The sequence below is a fragment of the Monodon monoceros genome, unplaced genomic scaffold (genome assembly GCF_005190385.1).
Source record: "Monodon monoceros isolate NGI ecotype Baffin Bay Population unplaced genomic scaffold, NGI_Narwhal_1 Super_Scaffold_22, whole genome shotgun sequence".
Taxonomy (NCBI): domain Eukaryota; kingdom Metazoa; phylum Chordata; class Mammalia; order Artiodactyla; family Monodontidae; genus Monodon; species Monodon monoceros.
Window position 1 is genome coordinate 18,588,589 of NW_021703779.1, and position 25,395 is coordinate 18,613,983.

The 25,395-nt window shown below is 33.7% G+C and overlaps 1 protein-coding gene across 8 annotated transcripts in view; it reads left to right on the forward strand.

The window, feature by feature from the left end:
* The window catches only part of CNKSR2 (connector enhancer of kinase suppressor of Ras 2), a 256,193-nt gene that overhangs the window by 77,399 nt on the left and 153,399 nt on the right, over positions 1-25,395 (forward strand). For all 8 annotated transcript variants that reach the window (XM_029240573.1, XM_029240574.1, XM_029240575.1 and 5 more), the window contains exon 5: positions 20,274-20,315. In XM_029240573.1, the coding sequence (XP_029096406.1) occupies positions 20,274-20,315 (42 nt within the window). The remainder of the gene's footprint in view (positions 1-20,273; positions 20,316-25,395) is intronic.

Sequence of the window (25,395 nt, forward strand, 5' to 3'; positions counted from 1 at the left end):
TCCTTCTACCTCACTCTCATTTTCCCATCACATGTCCTGTTCCATGTGTCACCTTTAAGATGCTTCCAAACAGAAACTTCTCTGTATATGGGTGTTCTTGGTTCTTGCCTTGCCTAGCCCCTCCCAACATGTTACCTGACTTGATATCTTAATTCACTTACTTTAACCAGGTCTTTTATGTGGTACCTTAAAGGAAATATTAGTTGTAAATTTCTCTCAATAAAATACATCTTCAGGGCTTCCCTAGTGGCGCAGTGGTTGAGAGTCCTCCTGCCGATGCAGGGGACACGGGTTCGTGCCCCGGTCGGGAAGATCCCACATGCCGCGGAGCGGCTACGCCCATGAGCCATGGCCGCTGAGCCTGCGCGTCTGGAGCCTGTGCTCCGCAACGGGAGAGGCCAGAGGCCCGCATACCACCAAAAAAAAAAAAAAAAATACATCTTCATGACATTATGATTTAATCTACTTATAAGTATAGAATGGATCACTTTCAGACTAGTCATCCCGAAGCCCAGCTCCAATTCTGTCGCTTTCAGCGATTTTCCCCTAATTTCCAAATTGATTACAAATTCCTCTTTAGAATTCAAAGGACTCCAAGTAAGGTTCTAACATAATTTCAATTTTATCTTCTAGTACTCCTTTGTATCTTAATTGTACTCCAGTTCATGTAGATGAGTTATTGTTGGTAAAATAGATCTTGCAGTTTCATCTTTTTATGTTGTGAGGCCTCCTCAGAACATGTCCCATATATCTTTTTATCACTGCCTGTCAAAATTATGTCCCATCCTTTAAGGCCTCTAGGAAATGCCACCCCACTCATGAAACTTTTACTATTTCTCATAATTGTTTGTATACCCCCTACTTTGACCATTTATATTTAATCAACCATGGTTGATGTGGTTGCGATTAAATTAAATATGCCACCTTGCTCTTTGTCTTCTATGTCTCCAGTCTGGTCTTTGTTCCTTTTTCTGTATTAATTATTTTTTATGATTACAGTTTGTCCCCTTTGTTGACTTATCAGCTACAATTGCTTGTTGTATGAGCAAAGGTAGAAATCCCTTAAACTTACTTTACATGCATTTTACATCTTGTCAGTTATATTCTGCTGTGAATCATAATTATCTGACTTCCATTAGACTGTTATCTTCTTGAAAACAGGAACAATGTTGTGCTCATTACTTACTTGTTAAAATAAATTGACCTGAGCCCCAGTTATCCCATGTAGTTAGCACATACTCATTTATACTCTTCCAGAAAAATCTAGAATTAAATGCTTAAATCGTTACTTATTTTTATTTCAACTCCAGTGTGAAAGCTGCAGTTCTGTCTCTGCTACTCATATAAAGAACCCCAGAGATACCCAGAGATACCCATCACTTTACATCTCAGTTTATTCATTAATTAAAATTAAAATATTGATCCTCATAACCATTTTCCAGTGCTAGAATGAAAGTGAACGAAACTTCTGAAAACACTATGCTGTTATATAACACAATATATTTTTTTAGAGGAAACTTAATTGTAGGCATGATATGAATGTTTGTAAATCATCTCTTAAATAATCTATTATTTTTCTACTGTTGTGTGATGTCATATCTTTGATACCAAGTCTTTCTGGGCTCTGTGGTCTGTTGCTACCTATCTTGGCAATAGGAATGAGGATGGTAATTAAAATGATGAAATAAACCAGTTAAGTGTTTGCTTCTTGATGATGAAACTACAGGTGATTTTAGTTTATTTAGACTATGTTTCTGTATTTTTCAGATTTTCTAAAATGAATTTGAGTTATCAGAAAAACAAAATGAATGCTATGTACATTGAAGAAATACTACTTTCAGTTTGATGAAAGAGCACAGCATAGATGAATACTTATTATATTTTAAAATAAATTACGTAGTTTACAAACAGTCAGTGTCCATCTAATGGTCTCATTCAGCCATTAAATACACACTAATCATCTCATTCACTTGGAATTGTATGCAGTATCTAAAGACAGAATTAAACTTAAGCTGCCAGTAAAAGAGGCCAACTTGAATAAGCAAAGTGTAGATTTAAAAAAAAAATATCTAGGGCATGCATTTATTACCAGGCTTTCAAGAAATCTCATCTGAACAGTTATGATGATAGTTATGCTTTGAAATATGCTGTACTTCAAATTATTTTCACTCAACTAATTATTTTTATTCCCTTTGAGCAAGATGAGATGATCAATATCTAAAAATAAACTGTCACAAATAGCTTTTTTTTTTCCCTTCTTAGCACAAAGGAGTGGTACTATGAAGTTAGTGGAAAGTGCTTCTTGATATTGGCTACTTATATTTAAAGTAATGCAAACATTAGAGGAGAAAGAGAAATTTCTTTTAACAAGCTCTGTTTGGAAGAATTTATTTAATCTTACTATATCTGTTTTTCTTATTTCCAGATGTGATGGGTTTAGACAGTTATAGTTGAAGTCTTTTAAAGAGATTCTTCCCCCCAACACCTCTTCCCCACGTAAGATATAATAACACATTTGAGAAAAAAGGGAAACTGGTTTTAAAATCTTAAATGGGAAGAATTCTCACAAAGAACTGAAGCTTCAGATATTTAGAGCACTGTCAGCACCTGAAACAGAAAAATGAGACAGGTACCCACGCACTTCTTGTCAGCATTGAAATAATTGCCATGATGCCTACCCTAATGAGTATCAGCTTAACCTAAAATTATTCTACTGCACCATTTAAAATTTTTTCCAGTTCAAACACAAAAAATGATTAATTAGATTGTCACTACTTAAGAAATGGGTGCAAAAGTATCGGTTTGCAACGTGAAACTTTTGTGGAACTTAGAATACTTGGGGCAAGGGACGGAGGGTGGGGACAATGAGTATTGGGAGATTTGAGGCTTAGCCCTGTTGTTTCATGAGCATTTCACCTTGGACAAACCATCTATAAACAGAAATAATTCTATTATTGTGAGAATCAAATTAGATGTATTAAAAATGGTTCACAAATGTGAAGTGAAAAACAAAAGTAAAGTATTATTAATTATAAAATGGATGAGAAAAAGACTTGATACAAAGAACTAGAATAACAAGTTTGTTTTAAATAATAAATGTACACAGATTTTTTTCTCCATTTGGTGTTAGTTTTCTTCAGCTACATATACAGTGAAGGAGATACTGAGAGAAAAATTTCAACATGTGAAACATTTTAAATCAGATTTTGAACTGTTAAATGCAGAGTGAAAACTTCCTTTTTTGTTTATTTAAAAATTTTTTAAATTTAATTTGTAAGTAAACTTTTTATTTTGAGATAGTTGTAGATTCACATGCAATTGTAAAATGAAGACTTCCTTTTAAAATTCAAGTTCTGCTGATATACTCTTACCTGAAACGGTCCCTTCTAAATTATATATTATAAAATGTTCTTGTGTTTTCTCATGGGCTTGCTCGTTTTTCATCCTTTTAAGACTCATTTTTCCATGTCCTTGAGTATCACTGATTTTCTGGATAGTGTTTGAAACATACCTCTTTCCCTTACCATTCCCAGCTTAAAGTTAGAAAAAAAAAAAAAGGTCAATAGTCTTTCACCTAAGATGGTTATAAATAATTTTTGAGAAGAAAAAATACAAAGAAAAGAGAAATTTTAGAAACCTTTCTAAAAACATCAATCTATTTTAAATATGTGATTTTTTACCTACTGCATGGTCAACAATTTCCTTTCCCACCCTCTAAAATTTGAAGAAATAGCATGTACTGTTCAAAACATCTTAACTGAGAGAATCTTCACTGAGAACTGGAAGTTTTTTTAGATGTTGAAAGAGAGCTTTTATGGTCCTAGCTTGTATTCGTTCCGTTGATGTTGTATGCCATCTGTATAAAGGTTTGTATGTAGCACACTCTATACTCCTCTAATTTCTATATTTTTTTTATATTATAAATGCAGTGTAATATGCTTTATAGAAAAATTTAGAGTAATGAAAAGAAAAAAAACATTGCTTGTAATCTTTCCACCCAAAGAAAACGCCTGTTATCATTTTGCTTGTTTTACTTGCCATTTTGTCTGTTTTCATCTACATACACATATATATTTTCAAAATGGTCTTTTTCATTTAGTATTGTGCCATAATTTTTTTAATTTTACTGCATAGTTATTAGGTCTTTTGTCCTTTAAAAAAGTTTATAAAATAATAATACTCATTAATTTAAAAAATACAGAAAACCATAAAGAAGAATAGTTACTGTCATCCCAACTTAAGCACCAGAAACAACTGTGCCACTGCTTTGGTCTTTCCTCTAATAAATATCTTTACTTAAGTTGTTATTCTGATTTTATGACAGTTCATTTGTTTGATTTTTTTTTCCATATTTACCTGTCTGATGTATTTTGTTCCTTTCTAACTCTTTGTTCAAGAAAATGGAAAAAATAGTCTTCAAAGGTCAGTAGTGGAAATGGTTCTTTTTGATGGACATCTTCCTCTAAATTATGTGTGTGTGTGCTTTCTACTCATTTTTGTTACCTTTACACCATTTTAAATGCATATCAGTAAAAGTAAACTATTTATGAGTTATTCTTTAAATAAACATTTTTAAATAAAAATGTAAGTGAACATACTGAGTATATAACCCTTTTTAAAAAATATTCCTGCTTGAATTTAATCTAACCTGTTTTATCTTAATTGGGTTGTTATTTACTCAAGGTAAATACCCAAGAGAAAATAAGAGCTTTTTTAGGACTTAATTGAACTGGTATTTGTGGTTTAAATTGTTAGGGCATGTATTTATAAATAGCAAAAAATTAAAATAAAAGATTACAGAATTTTGTAAAAATAGCCTTAGAAATGATTTTTTATGTTTTATTAAGGATTTAAGCAAGAAAATTTGGCCTATGAGTTTATTGACAGTACTATCATATTTTACTTTATGTTTTATCTATATGAATATTACGTCCTTTACCTTCCTAGTTGACACTTTATATTATTTACTCTTACCTTTTATGGCAAAATAGGTTAGTGAGCTTTGATATAAAGTAGATCTGAATTCATTATGGCTCTGCTCTTTACAAACTGTATGAACTTGGACAGATTACTTCATATCTCTGATAACTGTGTCTTTATTTGTAAAGTGGATCACCAACCACCTTGTTGGATTATTGTAGGTGAATTTATGTGAATATTGGAAATTGATCTAATTCATGATCTGGCATTTTAGTGGGTGCTTAATAAATGGCAATTTTAGTTACCTTGTATAGCAAAAGATCTTTGGAAACTCTCTCAGTTAGTTTGTTGTTTCACACAAAATTTAAAGGAGTGATTCTCTGCTTACTTTTGGTTCTGAGGGGCAATGAAGAAAGACCTGTTTCTACAATGAGTGATTTTTTATAAAGAATTTTGGTTTAATTTCGGATGATTTTAGAAATTAAGGCAAATTGGTAACTATATATGTTTCATATTCTGGATGATATTTTGAAATGTCCATGTTCAAATGGAATACAGAAATTAATTTTGGTTACTTGTGAATTTGCCATCCCTATCCACATATTCAAGCAACCTAGAGTTGAAAATGGAAAACTCAAAACTTGTAAAGGTAAAAGGCTAGTGTATAATAAATAGTCAGTCTTACGGAATGTGTGTTGTAATAGGGATATTAAGATTCAAGTAGTAGTGAAGTACATGTAAAGTTCTAAAATGGGGATATAAATTATACTGGGGTAGGCAGGCTATATTCTGTGGTTCATGTAGTAAGTATTAAACCATATGAAAGCTCAGCCAGGATAGTCTATCATTCATTTCAAACACAGCTTTAAATATTATTTTTGCTGTATTTTCAGGGTTAGTGTTTAAGCCTTCCTGAATCAGACATTCTAGGTGACCTGAAAAATGGACTTGGGCTCTTGGGATTTGAAACTGGTACATTTCAGACCAAAAACGAGGACAAACTTTATATGTAATTTTTAAACAATATGAATTACATTACTTAGCATACCTGTTGAAGGCAATATGAAAGATACTGTTTTTTTATTTTATATTTAAGCAATATATTTTAGTTCAATACTCAGTCCTTTAAGTTTTCTTCAGTTGTTTCGGTTGATGATGAATAAGCAAAGCCATTATCTTTTTAAACTTTTCTTTATAATCCTAACGTAATGAATCAGGAGTTAGATATAGAACTATTAGGCACAGTACCCAGATAGCTTGAGGACTATTTTTCTGAAGACAAATATAAAACTAAAAACATATAGAGGGCTTCCCTGGTGGCGCAGTGGTTGGGAGTCTGCCTGCCGAGGCGGGGGACACGGGTTCGTGCCCCGGTCCGGGAGGATCCCACATGCCGTGGAGCGGCTGGACCCCTGGGCCATAGCCACTGAGCCTGCGCGTCCGGAGCCTGTGCTCCGCAACGGGAGAGGCCACAACAGTGAGAGGCCCGCGTACCGCAAAAAAACAAACAAAAAAACATAGAGAATTTGCAAAGCTGAGATTATGCTGTGTATATATGTCTGTATCCCTTTGAAGGCCTAGAATATAGCATTACAATCTGAATAGATATAAATACACAAACAGAGAGAAAGAGAAATCCTCATTCTTGATGTTAAAAAAAAACATGATTATTGGTAGCTGCAAATTTTCTGAAGGCTCAGACTGAAAGGTAAAGAAGAGTGATGAAATTATTACATGATAATAAGACTTTAGGAAAGCATCTTTCTGACACTTTTTTTGTGAAAAATAACTTTAAAACTTACTATATATTATATGAAAATGAAATAGGCTGTTTATATAGGTTTATTCTTTTACAAACCTAGACTATATTGCATGTTATCTGAGCATCTTACCAAAACACTTTTAAAGATGTAGATAGTATCACCATTAATAATAACAGAAGAACTAGATGTGTGGTGTAGTATATTAATTAAATTCTTTTAGATAGCAAATGACAGGATACTGTTTCTCAGACATCTGTTTTGTCACTATTACATTTCTAAAGTTATGTAATATTATATATATACACAAAAGAATGCATGTCATATATATGTTATGAAGCATAAGAATAATCAGATACTCATAAATTGGCCATTTAATTTACTAACTAGAACATTACCAACATTGTCTTAGTTATAACTGTGCTCCTCCCCATCTCATTACCCTGCCTTTTCTCAGGGTGTTTATTTTTTTTTTCATAAAATAGTTGCATACATTTTCTAAACATCTCATTTAGTTATGCTTGTCTTTGTGCTTTATAAAAATAGTATCACTCTGCATATTACTTTTTTCACTGGATGTATTTCTGAACTCATTCATGTTTTGTTTAGTCACTGTAGTTCATTCACTTTCACTTCATACAATACTTAATTGTGTGTATATACTCCAATGTGTATCCATTCTCCTGACCATGAATATTTGGATATATACTTACATTTAGTTATGTATGTAGGAGAGTAATTGCTGGCTTATACAGTATACACATGCTCATCTTTACAAATGTACCACATCCTGTTCCCAAAGTTTTATTGCTTATTTATGTAATGTACTTTCATTGTCTTCCTACCTTCTGAATTACTATATTTTGTCTTATTATGCAGTTCACCTTTTGAGAGGCTTTTAAAATTTTCTCACAAAGACTCCAAGAAGATAGAACTTTTACCATTATTGCTATATTATATATAAGGAAACAGTTGTAGAAAGATGGGTTAGGTGATTCTTAACCCTTGTAGGTGGTCAGTTTTTCAGAAGAGAATCCCTGATATGCTCCCATTTGTAATGTATTGTGATGATTCTTTTTAAAGAATCAAGCCAAAAGTAATACTAATCCATTTAAGAAAAGATTTGCAGTGGTGAATGCAAGTTGTCTGCCTTTTGCACCTCTGTGTCTCCAGTGCCTGGCAAATAAATGTCTGTTGAAAGAATGAAAGGATTAATTTTCCCCGTAAAATTTCACCTAAAAAAGGGTTACAGGATTTTAAATGTAGCTGCTGTAATTGATTCTGATGCTGATGAAAACCTGAGAGAGAACTAAACAGAGTTGATAAAATCCAGGTATATCATGATTATTACAGATACAAAATTAGTCCTTAAAATTTTAAGGCTGCTTTTTCCTATTTCTTCTCATTTTAATGCTTGTAACTCCAGGGAGATGAGTTGGGAGAAACAGTGGTGATGGCACCAGTCTCCTTGTGAAACTGGTAATGAGCTAGTGAATTGGGGAGGGGAGGGGAAAGGAATTATTGTGGAGAGGATCAGAAGCTTGGAGGGGAGGGCTGGTTTTGGAGCTAAAAAAGGTTCCTATTACTGTCCAGTCTGCTTCCCACCCTCCCCAAATAAATCCATGTGTGCATTTCCGAGTAGCATTTAGAATGCTTTTGTAGCTTAAAAATTCCAATTTTGATCTGATAGCAAATTTAGAAACCTGAGCCCTAAAGGAATATAGAACATGATGTTACTGGACTATGCAGTGCCAGAGCAGGAGTTATCAAAGTACCTAAAGGGAAAAATCAAAAGGTTTGATTAGGTAACTTTATTGGTTCTGGTTCTGCAAATATTTTCTTGTGTATCTTGCTCTTATTTAAGTGCTATCTGCAAAGTTTTTAATGTCTTTTGAAATGTCTACCCTAGCACTATTCAGCAGTTATTAATACCATAACTATTAATTTCCTTTTCAGTGTCTCACTGTTTTCCACAGCCCTCCTCACGCCACTAAATATCTCACTAGGCCTCCTGTTTCCTCCCATTTAAACTGTCTGCACAAATGTTCTCCTGCCCTGTCTCCCCACAAAGATTCTGAACTGCCTTTTAAAATTGAAATGTATTTGGCCCTTGGCTCTTCTGTTCATCTTTTTAACCCCTCCCTCAAACCATATCATCTGGATAAATCCTATTCCTTATGACATTTAAAAAGTATTAGCAAGAAAAAAAGGGCTATATAAAGTGTAATAGGCAGGCGATAGTATCATTACTATTTTGAGGTTGGCAAAATGCTTTTACAACATGTTATCAGATTTGTTCCTCACAATAATCAGGTGAAGTAGGTAGACCAGATGTCATCCCAATTTTGTAAATGAGTAAATGGAATTTTAGAGAGGGACTGTGACATAGTCAGTTAGTGACATGGCCAGGACTCAGATCCAGGTGCTTTGACATGGTTTGTAATACTTCTTGCTCATTGTTTCTCAAGTTTGGCCTCATCTTAGAATCAAGTAAAGGACTCTTTATTTAAAAACACTGATATCTGGGTCCCATCCAAGACCTATTAAATTAGACTCTCTGTGGTGGGGTTGTAATCAGTATTTTTTAAATGATAGCTCAGTTGATTCTAATGTGGAGCCAAAGTTGATAACAACCGTGATATAGTCACACTTTACTGGTTTAGTATGAGATGAACGTGAGGTGGGAAGAAAATGTATGTGATCAAGAACAGTGTTTACCAATGGTTGGTCCATGGACCATGATTCACCCAGGGAAGCTTGCTAAACATGCATATTCCCTGGACTTCACCACAGCACAGTATGAATGACTGAGAACTATGGATCAGGAGGTTCAACTATTGATAGGTGATATCAGCCCAGAGCCCACACTTTTATAAAAGAGACTAGTTAAAGTTTTGAATTTACAACTGTAGTTATCAATTCATAGTCTATCTGTGCCGTACATGCATATCCAAAGGGATTAGACTTGTCCTTTGAAACATCAAATATAAGTTATTAACAAAAATGGTCATTGTGCATTTGTAATAAGGGGAGAACCAGTGCTAGAAACTAATGTGGTGTCAACAGACAGAGGCAGGAACTAGAGTTACTAAAACAAGAAGGAATAATAATAACATTTTTAGCATTTATCATGAATTATATTATGCCTTACATGGATTATATCATTGAATCATTACACAAAATCTATGACATAGATTTTCATACTTACATAAGATGAACGCAGCAAATCAAAGAAAATATAGAGCTACTAGTTACAGGCACTGATTTTCTGAGGCATTTTGCCCTGCTGCCGAAGTAGTTTTTAATAACCCAGGCCTCTTGGGTTGGGTCAGAATAACCACCAACATCAGATAGGTAATTCAGATGAAATTAGGCCCTAACACAAGTGAAATAATGGATTGAAATTGTAATTGATAGTGGCAGGTTGAAGAACTGGTCAGAATTAAGTAATTAGGACAAGTGAGCATGAATCAAACTTAAAAAAATGAGGCAAAAATTCTCTAAAATACAAGATGGGAAAAGACTAGATTTGCATGAAGGTAGCAGAATGTAGTCTGAGGTTAATTGTGAATTACATTGTGTGAGGAGTGATATAGCACCTCATATTTCCTGAAATGAAGAGGTACGGTATGTAAAATTCATAGAGTAGTTACTGCATTAAACTCTGCGTTGGTTAGGTCTTCATTTGCTTGAGTGTTCTGTATCTCCCTCTTTTATGGAGGATTGTATCAGTCAAAGTAAGCTAGATTATGCTGTACTAACAACCTGAAAATGTTAGTGGCTTTTAATAATACTCATGTCCAGTGCTCATGTTCCATGTCCATCCTGGGTTGCTATAGCTGTTCTCCACATCCTCTTCACTTCAAAGCTCAGAGTAGCCTCTTCTTGAACACTGCTGGCAGAGGGAAAAGAGAGCATGGTGAACTATGTACTGGTTCTTAAAGTTTCTGCGTGGAAATAAGACATAGCACTTCGGCTCACATTTTGTTGAACAAAGTAAGTCATAGATCCATGGCCAACATCAGTGGCTCCAGGAAGTTTACTTTTCCCTTAAAAAAAGAAAGTATATATTTAGAAATCATAATACAAATCTGCTACAGTAATGAATCTCTAAAAAATTCCAATGTAGCATTATACCAGAATTTTAAGGACAACAATGTTTATTTGAATATAAGGAAAGAGGCAATAAAATTAGGTGCTGAAATTTTAAATATCAAGAAAACAGCTTGGTAAAGGTTGAATTTGAAGAATTTCTTATTTTCCCTCAATGGTGTGTTTGTATGCATGTGTGTGTCTCTTGGTATTTTAAGTATAATCTACTGGAATATGGGGTGGTAGGTTTGGTGGGAGGGGGAGACTTCTCGAATTTTTTCAAAGCATAAAATTCTGCCTTATAATCACTCAGTGCTATGACTAGGAAACACTAAATGGATACTGATTTTGTGTAATATCTATTTTGAAGGTGTACCACGTTAAGCCTAGATTTGAGCTAGTAGTATTACTCGGACAGTTTAGTATTGTCTAGGATTTAAATATCTTATCATCATCAGTGATCTATAAATATTTATTGAGTGCCCAGGTAAGTGGCACTTTTTCATATGTTGGACACAGTTACTGAAAAGAAATGGTTTCATTTTGTCCAAGAAAGTGCATTCTAAGTAGATAAAAAGGACAAAGATACATGAGCTTAAGGAATTTTGTAAACTAATACTTAGAATTTGTTTCACATATACTATAACTTCCATTTATTTTCTGGCAGCCAAGTGTATGATGCTGAATTGAAGAATTAATGTTTAATTTGTATGTTTATTTGTAATGGGGTGTGGTGTTTATCTTTGCTTGAACTCTTTAGTTGAATTTGTCACGAGGGAAAAATTGTCTCCCAATTTTAGACCCTATAGATTTTCTTTTCATTGTGATATGTTAGATGGTCATTACAGTAAGTAACTTGAACATGTGGAAGCTAGAGAGACTTACAAAGAAATTTTAGCTTCATTGAATGAATATAAAATTCTTAATATCTTTTGCATAATATGAATCTTCATGCTGAGAAATGCCCAATTATTTTTGTTGAAAATATCTGCTGAGATCATGCAGATTAAAGTTTAAAACCAAACTCATGTTTAAAGTTATTTTAAAACTGTGAAACTCTATTTTTGTACAAAATAGTATGAAGAGACTAAGTGTACTGTACTAGTTTGTATAGCAGTTAGTTTTGTTTTAAAAATATGGCTTTAAAAGTTTCATTTTTTTACACCTAACCTATAAATATTTACTGTGGAATATGAAAATAGAGAATCAATGGAAGAAAATAATCATAACTGATAAATTCACATTTTATTTATAGAGTGTCAGAGCACCTTGAGAAATTAAAGAGACAGTACAGTTGAATATAAGATTCCTTCTTTGAAAATATTGACAATCTAATGGGAAAGACTAAGACTAACATATAGATTACTGATGGAAACATAAAATATGTACAGTTAGTAGTTATCTGATTGGCCATTCAAAATCATTTAGGTCTTGACTCAAGACATGCAGAATAAACAAACTTGGTTCATAATGGGGATTAGCTCATTCACTGCCCCTTCAAGTTGTCAAAACAAAGCTATTAAAGTTACAGGATCACAATCTCACTCTAATGAGTTTTCTAGTCAATGGTACATTGACTTGACATTTTTACTTTTTATGCCTTTTGACAGTTCAATCTTGAAAAGCCTCAGTGGTTTTTGGATTTGTTGGAGAGCCACTTAGATGCTGAAAAACACAATCAGACTCACTTCTGCTTGTACCCCCAAGTCTCTATATGCTAAAAGATTAGTTTCCACACCCTTTCAGCTGTTGGAACATTAGTCTTTCATTGTCAAGTGGAAGGCGAGAGTGATTAGAGTCAAATGGGGTTTCATTTTAGATGACCTCCTGGGGGAGAACTGGAGCAGTATTTTGAAGAGGAGTATGATCCAAGATGCAGAAGAATATTGTTATGTTCACCAACAGAAAGACTAGGATGGCCTCTAAGGTGGTGCCCACCCACACGTTCTCCTCCCATTCTTTGTTAATTGCACTTTTTATGTTACAACTTGTAACCTTATTTAACCTAGTGAAAATCTTAGCCAATTCTTTTAAAAACTGGTCATTTTAAAATTTCAACAGATACCATCCATCATGAACATTCTTCTTCTCATTCCAAAATCACATCAGAAAGACTAACAAGTATGTGGTCATTGAGTCAGTCACAACGGTGAAGGGATGGCCAAGGAGGTAGTTGTGGGCTTATTGTACCTCTGCCTTGTTTGCCAATGACATTTATCTGAAATTAGAATGAAACTATGGCGTTTTGATAACACGTTCAGGAAGGATGTCGATGCCTGTCTATTCACCGTGGACATTCTTCTTTGTACTCGGGACATTCAGTCAGCTTTCTGTCTCTGATGAATCTTAATTTAGTTTGGACTTTTATCTTTCATCCATTGCAAATCTTTTATCACTGGCACTGCTTTCTCTGTGCCCACAAAGCTATGTGATGGGTACTTTGGATTCATTTTCATGCTTTTCCATATATTACCTTACAAAGAGAATTGGTGTCATTGTACTGTGTGGCTACTGTAGATGTCATAGTAGACTGGAATCTGCCCTTTGCTGAAGGAAAAAAACCTGAAGGATCTGGTTAACGACTGGGAATTAAATCCCTTTATGTTTTCTTCCCAGATATTGCTTTTACTGTTATTTGTTTCTTGGTAAATGGCTTCTCCAACTGTTGGATGGACTATAGTATATTTCTCTAGACCTGCACTGCTGTCTAACATGGTAACCACTAGCTGCATGTGGCAATTTTTGGGGGCTTTTTGGCCGCATCTCGCGTCTTGCGGGGTCTTAGTTCCCCGACCAGGGATTGAACCTGGGCCACAGCAGTGAAAGGGCAGAGTCCTAACCACTGTACTGCCTGGGAATTCCTTGCATGTAGCAGTTGAAATGTAAATTTAATTAAAATTAAGTAAGATTATAAATTCAGTTCCTCATTTGCACTAGCCACATTTCAAGTGCTTAATAGCCACACATGTCTAATGACTATTGAATTAGATAGCACAGACATAGAATATATTATTATAACTCTTTTATCACTGTAAGTTGTATTAGATATGTCTCTGTAACACCACTTTCTCCATTTACTCCTGGCCACACAACTAACTCTTCCTCCATCTGGCTCTTAAACATAAGCATTGTCTGATCTTGTCCTTAGCTATCTTCTCACTACACGTATTCTTTTTTGATGAATTCATTGTTGTTTGTTTTTCTTGTACCTTTAATTGTCTGTTTAATGTAAATATTTCCCAGATCTGGTTGTATTCTAGATCCACTTCAGCTTTTTCAGCTACTTGCTGGACAGCTTTGTATATGTCCTCTCAGCAACTTCTAATTTTATATGCCCAAAATAGAATTATTTTATTCTCCCTAAATTCTCTCTTCCTATCATCTCTACAGTGTTATTCATCCATTAGCCCTGGGGTAATGTTTAACTTTCCTCTCCCCATTATTCTCTGTATCTAATGAATCAGTCGCCCAGCTCACTCATTCCTGGCTACCTGTATGTCATCCACCTCTCCTCATCTCCCCTTCCACCATCGTAACCTCAGTTCAAGTCCTAATTACATATCACATTTTCTATTGAAAAATTATTCCGACTGACCTCCCTGCCTCCAGCTTTTCTCCCTTCCGAATCCATGCCTTCTTCCTCATCATTTTCGTAAAACATACGTTTGATCACATACTTCCCATACTCACACATCTGTGAGCACTCCCCTGTAGCAGAGTAAAGAGCATACTTATTCATCCTCCCTAGAGTTGAAATGTCTACTTGGTATGTCTAGAAAGGTACACAACTTTCCAGGTCTCTTCCATCTGAGACCTGGCACCAATGTTACTCCCGTAACTAAAGGAAAGGAACGAGAGGAAAGGAACTATGAGAAAAGGAACAAGAGATGTCTATTTGAGTTGTTAAGCTAGACCATAGAGTTTGAACTCTGCTCCCACCCCACCCCACCTCACCCCTGTATCCCCCCAGCACACACACACACACACACACACACACACACACACACGCACACACACGCTTATCATTCACATTGTTGTTTAACACCAACCATGGCACTAGGTAAGCTACCCTGACTTCAACCTCACCCAAATGAAAGTCAAAAGAAATTGTCAATCGACTGAGTTAAGTCTTTGCTACCCTAATAGAATGGGTCTTCAAAATAGATTGTTATACAAAAATAAAGCTTTTATTCCCTTTAAAACAATAAAATTCCTCCAGCCTATCATTAGTAGCTCTCCACAATATGACATGTTTTTCTAAGCTTTCTTTCTCACTGCACTCACCCCACATACCTTACACTCTAGCCAAATTGGTTTGCTTACTCCTGATTGTGCCTTTGTTCAGTGTGTTCACATAATTTGGAACGATCTTTCCTCACGAACCCCCAATTTCCAGATTTAAAAGCTATTTAAGACCAGCTAAAATATCATCTCTTCCAGAAGGTCATTCCAGAGTTAACAAGTAAGGATTTATCTCCTTTTTAGGGGGATCTTCTGTTAGCATTTATCTTGTGTAAGTTGTATTATTATTTCAATAGTTTCACCTACTTCTCTACTAAATAATGAAATAATGGCCAAGGACCAAGTTTAATTTATCTTTGATCACGCAATAGTCCCTGACAGTGAATTGCATTTAGAAGATGTGAGAAAAAAAAAACAAAACCCTTTTTGGTGAATGGTATTGTGACTTGAGTGAATGAATGAATGAATAAGAGTATAACACTAACTCATTACATGAACTAATCACTGAAGCAGCATATGAAGAAATTTTGATACCTTAATAATAGAATATGTGAAGTATTCATTATGCAAGTACCATTATCAAAGGATTGCATAGATGGATTATTTAAATATTACTTGTAAGCAAAGCAATATTTTTTATATTATTTGTATAAATGTACTATAATATATGTACTAAAAAGATACAGATGAAAATTTATAGCATTTATAGTTATAAAGTTCCATGGAATAGTATATAACATTAGAGACATACACTATTTCTCTTCACTCTCTCTTTATGTATTCAGTATTAATAACTTATGTACTGTTCTTGTGACTATCTATAATACACAGTTGATGAGAAATATTACTTGTACTGAGCATCCTAGTCCCCAGGTGACAAAGTATTCAACATTTATGGTAAAATATATGGTGGAATTTTTTAATGTATTCTGCTCGGTATAGCAACTGGCTCATTGTTTCACAGAAAGGGTAACTGATTATGATCCTGTGTGGGTGATCTTATTTTGCTAAGAAAAGAAGGGATCAAAACTGAAGAAACACTCCTCTTTTTTATGAATATTGTCATATTAGGAATTTGGGGCATTTAAATGTGCATCACATGGTTTGTATAAGCATTATATGTAAAAAGGATAAAGAAGAAATGCAAGTGTTATTTTGCATGTACAGTAAGAGACAGCATGAACCACTGAAGAAAATTCCTGCGAGTATATAGTGGCATAGCTCTAAATCCAATTTTAAAAATCTAAATTTAATCCTAACCTAAAAATAACTAGAACGTCAGAGGTGTACCTTTCCATAGTATGAATAAGTTCATAAAATGGAGATTTCTCCATATGCAGTGCGATTTTATTTTTAAAACTTGGGGGTATGACCTTTTGGGAAAAGATTTGGCCCTAAGTGGTAACAAAACCCACACTTCAGAAGCAAATACTTTAAAATCACAATTTGATGGAAATAAAATAACTTACTGATAAGATGACTCCCTCAAAGTACCTAGGGCTGTATAAATATTTAGCACGATAAAATGAACTCCAAGAAATTATAGCTTAACTAAATAGAACATAGTCATTTAGTTTCTATTCTTCTCCCTAATATAAAGCAGCAGGTTAATATGTGCTTTTTGTGTTGTTCTGCTTTATTGTTTTGTTTTTTTTATGCTGTGTCTCAACCTTTGTGAAAGCCTTTGGTTTTCAATAATGAAGAGGCATTCTGGCTGAAAGAAGGTAGAGATACAGACAAGTAGAAGCAGTATTCAAAGTAGTAAGCTATTTAAAGAGAAATAAGTTTACTAGCAGGAAAAAAGAAAAACCAATCAATAAATTGGGGGAACGTGTAACCAAAACACAAAGCTCTGAGGAGCTGAGAACTGTTTAGAGTGAGCTAGCAGATACTGTTTTTAAAGCAGTTTACTGTTTTATGGATTCTATATATTTGATCATTTTTGGTTTGATTTGGTTTGGTATTCTTCTATCACATGATATCCTATGAAATAGAAGACGTGTTTCTCAAAATATTATCTTTATCAAAATCATCTTGAGGACCCGTACTCTGGATCTACTGAATCTCTATTTCTGGGGATGGACCTCTGGGGATCAGCATTTTAACCCACTCCCCAAGTGATTCTCACGTGTATACAGAAGTAAAATCTGAAAAATCACTGCAGTAGCTTAACTGTGTTTGGGTGTACTTTCATTGCTTTTGCAGTAATGCCTTTATTTTCTTTGCCTAAAGGACCTACTTTTTCTAAGACCCAATTAAAAGCCACCTTCCTGATTTTTTTAAGGCAAAGTTAAAGTTGTTTCCTCCTCTGCTTCCCCAGCCCCATGATCCTGCCTTTATTATAGTAATTATTGGTGTCCCAAAAGTCTTAGTGCATATTTAAGCTTTAATAACTTCACATATATAAATATGGTACAAACATCATTTGAATTTTAATTATTTCAATTTCTTTTACAATCATTTAGTTTTATATCAAATGGTAAGTTTTTAATTTTAATATTTGTGTGTGACAGTTTTTTAGACCCATGGAAATACTCGGCCACCTTAGTCACCGGATGTAGCTCCCTTAGACTTTATCTTGTGGGGTCATCTCAAGTATGCATCAGTACTTCATTCTTTGAATAATACTAAGGCCAGGATCACAAATGTAATCCTTTTAGTCACTGAGGAGGAGCAGCTGATGAAAGTTTTTACAAAGTTTGAAATTTGACTTGCACAAGGTATAGCCCAATACAGTGGTTTTGTTGAATTTTAATAAGAAATATATTAATATTTTTAAATTTTAAATAATTGACCTTTCATATGTTGATTTGTGTAACTTCATGGCATTTATACTTCTAAAGTTATTGAAACTTAAAACTGCATGAAGACTGTAGAATTCTACATATTTTAACTTATTTGTGTGAATGCCTGTCTCCTTAAACTGCACTTCTCTAAGCCATGTTTTATTCATCCTTACATCCTTAACACAGATGATTAATATTTGCTGAATCAAGAGGAAAAGTACATCTATTATGCATTATCCAATTGGTTTAATATATTCAATATTATTAAACTGTTACTAAATATATTTAGATACATTAAAATTTAGCTTCAAACATATTAATATACTTAATATTTAGTAATATTTACTGTTTCCATCCATTACAGTTATCCTTTTAGATGCTCAAATTGCTCCATCTCTGGCCAGTGAGAATCTCTTCATGTTGGCTTCTGAGTCCTACTTGGCACAATACTCGTAGTCTTTAATAGCTTCTTTCTATCTTGTGTCACAATATAATCCATGCTCCTCTTGTACAGTTCCTATCCCAGATCTGGTATTAGCCATTTTCCAGGAAGGCTTGGGAAATGGTATTTGAAGACCACCAATTGTGGGGAGTTCATTTATTACTAAATTGGTCATTGTTTCTATGCTTTTTCAGTGGGCAGAGCTAAGAGAAGCATACAAACATACATACATACATAATACATCAAGAGACTCTGAGGTTTTTAATTAACTTCTTATATATGTATCTGCTTTCTCCCATGCTAAAATTACTTACCAATGTCACCAGGAGTGATAGAATGATACTGTCATATAACTGTTCAATTGCTTCATCCTATAAAACACGCACAACAGTTTCAACAAAACAGTAACAGAATAACAACACTACTACCAACAATATGGTTACTGAAAATAGTATAAGATTTTGGTTAACAGTTCTTTTTCTTATATCATACTACGGATGTACAAGTAGAGTATATTTTAAAGAGACTTGAAATAGTTACTCTGTGTGATTATTCTATCACTAGCAGAATATTCATTTAGATCATATTTACTTTTTTCCTTGAGAAGAATCCCTTTGAAGTTTGAACATTTAATCATATCCTCTGATTCTAGGAAGGTAGGTAATTAATGAAACTTGCATCCATTACAGCTGAAGCTAGCTGTAGAGGCAGCATGGGGAAACTGGGCAACTTCCCAGCTTTTCCCAAATCGTCTCTTCCCAGTGTAATTGTGTTTGAAGTTAATTCTGTAAAATTGGACTCTTCCAAATTCAGATGTAAGTACAAATGCACTTTCCAAATATAAATGTTTTATCTACACCTTGGCTCCTCTGTACACATAATTCATAGTTAATTATTAAGAGTTGACTTTATATGAGTATATAGACACAGATATGATGGTGTTTGTAGCAAACTTCTCCTTTGGTACAGAATGGCAAGGCCCAATCCTTAAGTATTTCTATTAGTTTGTGAAATGAATTAGGCCAAATTTAACTTTAAAAATTTTGGCCCGATAAGAATATGTACTTCTTCTGACAAGGTATTGTGGTGAAGTGGCATTACCAAAAGCTATGTTGAGTAAGATTCCTTTGTGTCAAAATTAAATTCAGGGGAAAAAATGACGTGGATTCTCATTCCTCGAAATATGCAGTGTTGTGGAATATGGATATCTTTTTCAAAGTTAGATAGCCAAATAATAATTAGTTAACTTTATATTTTAACATAAAAGTAATTAGTTTAAAATTTTTAAATGATACAGAGCAACAATAATTCATACTTAAAATGTATTTATCATTTACTGTATGCCAGATAGTGCTAAGCCATTTATTTCACTTCCTCATTTGATTCTCACACATCCTTATTGGTTTACTTATAATATCATGCCCATTTTATAAATTCCTTGAGTAAACTGAACCATAGAAACACGAAGTTTCTAAGCAAAGATCATTTTGCTATATTACTGCTTATTGTAAGTCTAGCAATTGCAGATAAAAAGACAAGGGTGAATTTTTAAAAATATTTTTTTTGTAATTTCAGGAACTCAAATTTAGGCAAGAACTGTAAACTTGATATTCATTAGTAGCATATATCAATTTTAAGTGCATAATAAAAGTGTATTTAACATCTTGCAATAAAGTATTTTTGAGATTTTTGATATGACTATTGAAATAAGTACTAGTGTTTTTCTTAATGTTCCAATCTATAATAAATCAGTATTTGAAATGTTGGAAATATTTCAACAAAATACATTTATCACATGTAAAAGTTTAGACAGGAAATGATTATAGTAATTTTTCCAATATTTGTTTTTATATCTATTCAATGTATATTATCCTTTATTATGTGTGTTTAAAATTAGTAAAATTAGAAAACACAGTTAAGCAAAAATTAAAGTATCCCTGTAACTGACCATCAGAGCTAACCAATGTGAATATATTAGTTAAAAGGAATGCTTGATTTTTTAAAATTAATGTGTATGTTTCTTATTTTTAGGATTGTACTGTATATGAAACAGAGAATAAAATTCTTCATGTGGTAAGTATACTTGGATTTATTTTCACCTTCATTACAAAATATGTATTCCTTTGTTTAACTAACTATTAAGTAAAAAGCTACAGCCTATAAAAAAGTGAGCCCTATATATTTTATAGGAAAAGTACAAAAAGATCGAAACATAACAGGTTATATTAGTTATAACCATTCTATTGTAACTTAATAGAAAAATATGACACAGTACTTTAAGATTGTAGTATGTAGCAAGGTTAAAATGCAATAAAGAATCTAGAGAAAAGGAAATTTGAAATAAGAATTTTTCACTCTTGACCTGTGACAAAAAGAGATCAAAGTATTTGGTTGTATAACAGAGATAATTTACCTCTGTTGTCATTTGGATGAAGTACTTCATAAAATAATCAAACTGCCTTTACTCTGATTCTGTGTTCACCAACCTTCTAAATTTTAACTTGGCCATATTTATTGAATCAATTCATGACTTTGCATGTGTTTCATTTTATTACTAGAAATACTGAGTATGAGTAGATTATACTTTGTAGAAAGGCATCTTCTTTCTTCTTAATGAAGTTTGCTGGTTTTCTTTTTTTTTAATAAATTTATTTATTGTATTTATTTACCTTTGGCTGCATTGGGTCTTCATTGCTACGCACTGGCTTTCTCTAGTTGTGACGAGCAGGGGCTACTCTTCGTTGAGGTGCACGGGCTTCTGATTGCGGTGGCTTCTCTTGTTGCAGAGTATGGGCTCTAGGTGCGTGGGCTTCAGTAGTTGTGGCATGTGGGCTCAGTAGTTGTGGCTCACGGGCCCTAGAGCACAGGCTCAGTAGTGGCGCACAGGCTTACTTGCTCCGCAGCATGTGGGATCTTCCCGGACCACGGCTTGAACCCGTGTCCCCTGCATTGGCAGACAGATTCTTAACCACTGCGCCACCAGGGAACCCCTTGCTGCTGCTTTTCTTTGTTAATCCATTTCTTGGTTAATGCTCATCTGCCCTAATAACTTCACCTCTATTAGAGATGAGTGACAGCATAAATAACATTGAAGAAGTTTAGAAATAAATGCAATATATTTACTTCGGTGATTTTGCATTTCAGCTAGTGAGAATTTAAAGATCTTGTCTGATAATGATTGAGACAGTGGATTGCATTAACCAATCAATTCAGCTCAGAAAGCACTTGTATTTTCATGTTATTATTCTACTGCCCTTCCTGGCCTTTTTGGGCAAGGATGGCCCAGCCTTCACTAGAAGGTTGTATACTTGTGTATTACTTTTCTAACAGTAAGAATTATTTTTTAAAAATAATAAAATAGTATAGTATTCCACTTGGTATGTAATGCTGGGATACTTTATTTATCTATTTATTTTTGAAGCATAGTTAACTTTACAATGGAATACTTTCTTTAAAACAAAATTTTCAGAAAAGTCTCTTTCTAGGTTTCCTGTAATATAGAAGAAATCACTTGGAGTCTAAAAATCTGTGTCTGAATCCTAGTTCTATATCACTTTCTATCTCAGTGACCTTAGTCAAGTGATTTAACATTTTTTGAGCTTTTGCTCTTTTTTAAGGTAAATTTTAACAATTAAAAAAAATTACTAAGATAAAATTATGTTAGTTCCAGGTATAAAACATAATGATTCAATATTTGTAAGAGACTTTGTTCTTAATATGTAAGGTAAGTATGTGTGCTCATATAACCTAGTAGAGATTACAGTAGCTTGAGATATGCACTAGAACATAAACCGCCTCAGACCAGACCCAATATCTTTATTTTGTCTGGAAGGTAAGGGAGGCATTTGTCAAGAGGAAGGAGAATTTATCACTTATGAAAACCTGCTCTATCCTAGGAATTCCAGAGGCAGTACAAGCATCAGAGTGTTCTTCAATACCTGGGCAAACTGAGATAGCTCAGGAAAGTTGAGAGGTGTGTCTTTTCCTGACATAGATCTCTATTTAAAGATGAGTAAAGAAAAAGAATGGGAAAGAGAAGAGGAAGTATCCTCTCATATATTAGAAGAAAATCTTTCCCCATGAAGTAAGTTTATTAAGAACATCTATTTAATATTCTCAATAAGAACTAAAAGAACATTGTTTTATTAAAATAGAATACCATACTATAAAGAAGGTAAGGCCACTATAAACTGAGCATAATATGGACTAAGAAAACAGTCTCTAAAACTCAGAACATGGAAAAAGAAATTAAACCATGCTGAAAGCAGCAATAGACTGGATATTGAAGAAAATTGAAACAGTGAGACACAAGATAAACTTTAATGATGCTCAGATATTTAGTAAATTACTGAAAAGACAAAAAATGAGAGAAGATAATAGCTATAGAGTATAGATTATGGATAACCCACCTTCAATTAATTGTTAGTTTCTAAGAAAGAAAGTAATAGGAAACAAAGATATAATAGAATAATTTAGAAATAGGGAAATTTGGATTACTCAACAAAGTCAGAAAATGTGTTGGAAAGATAACAGCTTCAACAACAAATGAACTTATATACAAAACAGAAATAGAACCACAGACATAGAAAACAAACTTATGGTTACCAAAGGGGAAAGGTGGGGGGAAGGATAAATTAGGAGTTTGGGATTAACATATACACACTACTGTATATAAAATAGATAACCAACAAGGACCTCCTGTATAGCACAGGGAACTATACTCAATATTTTGTAATAACCTATAAGGGAAAAGAATCTGAAAAAAAATAGATATAAATGTGTGTATAGCTGAATCACTCTGTTGTACACCTGAAACTAACACATCATTGTAAATCAACTATACTTCAATTTAAAAAAAGAAAAATTTCAAGATATTTTCTGTAACATTTTACAATTTCCATGGCAAGAAGCAACTTTACATTCATTCAACCAGTGGCAAGAGAGAGATGTGAGGTTTTGACTTCAAAGAAACAAATTTTAGAGTGTATTCACATATTTACTCTGAAACCCTAACTGCCAGAAGACAATGGAACAAAATCCATAAGCCTTTGAAGCAAAACTGTTTATATCTAACTAAATTATCATTCATAAGTGAAAGCAATAAAAAGATATTTTTAGATCAGCAAGATCAGTAAAGGACCATTTTGAAAAGTATACTTGAATATGTTTACTAAATAAATGAAACAAAAGTTGAATTCCAGGATAGGAAGGTTGTGGTAGCAAAGGCCTGAAGGTGAACAACGAAACCAGATGAGATGGTGTCTTAGTTCGTTCCCGCTGCTTTAACAAAAATACAGTAGACTGGGTGGCTTAAACAACAAACATTTTTCACTCTTCTGGAGTCTAGGCTGTCCAAGATCAGGGCACCAGTAGATTTGGTGTCTAGTGAGGGCCTGTTCCCTGATTCATAGAGGGTCTTCACATGGTGGAAGAGGCAAGGGGAGCTCTGTGGGGTTTCTTTTATAACGACTCTAATCCCATTCAAGAAGGCTTCAAACTCATGACCCAGTTACCTCTCAAAGGCTCCACTTGCAGATACCATCACACTGGGGATTAGGTTTCAGCATATGAATTTGGGGGGGATACAAACTTTGAGTCTATAACAGATGGAGAGGAATAAAAAAGTATATGAGTTCTAACTACTATTTTTTAAATGAGGGTTTTTAATGATAAATCAAAAATATAATGCAAATATCATTGAATTTATATATTTTTTAAAGAGACAAGCTCTGTATTTCTAAATTAAACCACGAAGACTACCATTACTTTCCAGTGGCAGTTATCCTCAGAAAACAAGGATTTCCTGTAAAACTAATGAAATACAAATTTTCACCTATCGATTCATAAACACAAATACACATACACACACTAACACACACTAAAAATATCCAAATGCTGGTGAGAATCTGATGAAATTAGAATGGACACACCGTATTGCTAGGCATGTACGTTCATAAAACCTTTTTAAGTTTTAGTCAATTTCAAGGCTCAAAAACATTAATACTGTACTAACATTTATGTAGTGTTTAACATATGCCTTAGGTACTATTTTAAATGCTCGGTATAAACTAACTCATTTGGTCCTCATAACAACCTTATGAGGTAGGTATTATTACTATCATCTCCATTTTACAGATGAGGAAACGGAAGCATAAAGAGGTTAGATGACTTTTGCCAAGTGACACAGTTGGTCTGGCCCCAGAGTCCATATTCCTATACTATCTTGGGAATCTAGTCTAAAAATAAATTCTAAAACATAATAGCGTTTTCTGTAGAAAGAGTTTATAGCAGAATTATATGTAATAATGAAAAATAGGCAATAATAGGTTAATGCTTCAGTAAACTATGGTGCATTCACAGGATTAAATATTCTATTTAATACTATTTGAAGTTGTATTTGTGAATATATGATTTATGAATAAATTATCCATAAATAAATTTATGAATATACCAAAAATATTTTGTGACAATATTAATGGAAACATTCTAAATGATAATGTTAAGTAAAAACCAGATTCAAAGCATTATAAACACAGAATAAATCACCATTGAAAATTGAAAATATTCTATATTAATATTTACTGTGTTTATTTGGTAAGATGATAGCTGATGTTTTTTGTTTGTTCATTTCAAATGTCCTCCCAAGTTTCTTCAGTTAGTTTATGTTACTTTTATAATTTTTCATTATAAAAGTAAATATTATGTTTATAATCCTGATGGCCTTGAATGGATAGTTTTATTCTCTACATAGTGAAATAGTCAAAAGACACTTGGACAATCCATAGGTTACATTTCCTGTTCAGCTTTTTTATCTTTAAAATTGGAGAGAGTTGTTTATGAGAAAGTAGTAGACTCTGAGGACCAAAAAGCTGGGTAGAAAAGAGGGTTGGTTGGTTTCAGTGGTAGACAGAGATGTCCATCAGTATGAAATGTGAGAATGAATAAAAGGAGACTGGGCAGCTTGGGTTTCCTTGGAATTTGCCATTAAATATAATGGAACAGATGGCAGAGTGTGACCGTAAAGGACAAAAGGAAATGCAGATATCAATGTACTATATATCTGAGTGCTTGTCACCTGATGATAAAGAGGAATATATTTCACCTCTCTTGATTTGATATTTCCCTCTCGGTTAGGCTTTGTCACTGATTTCGC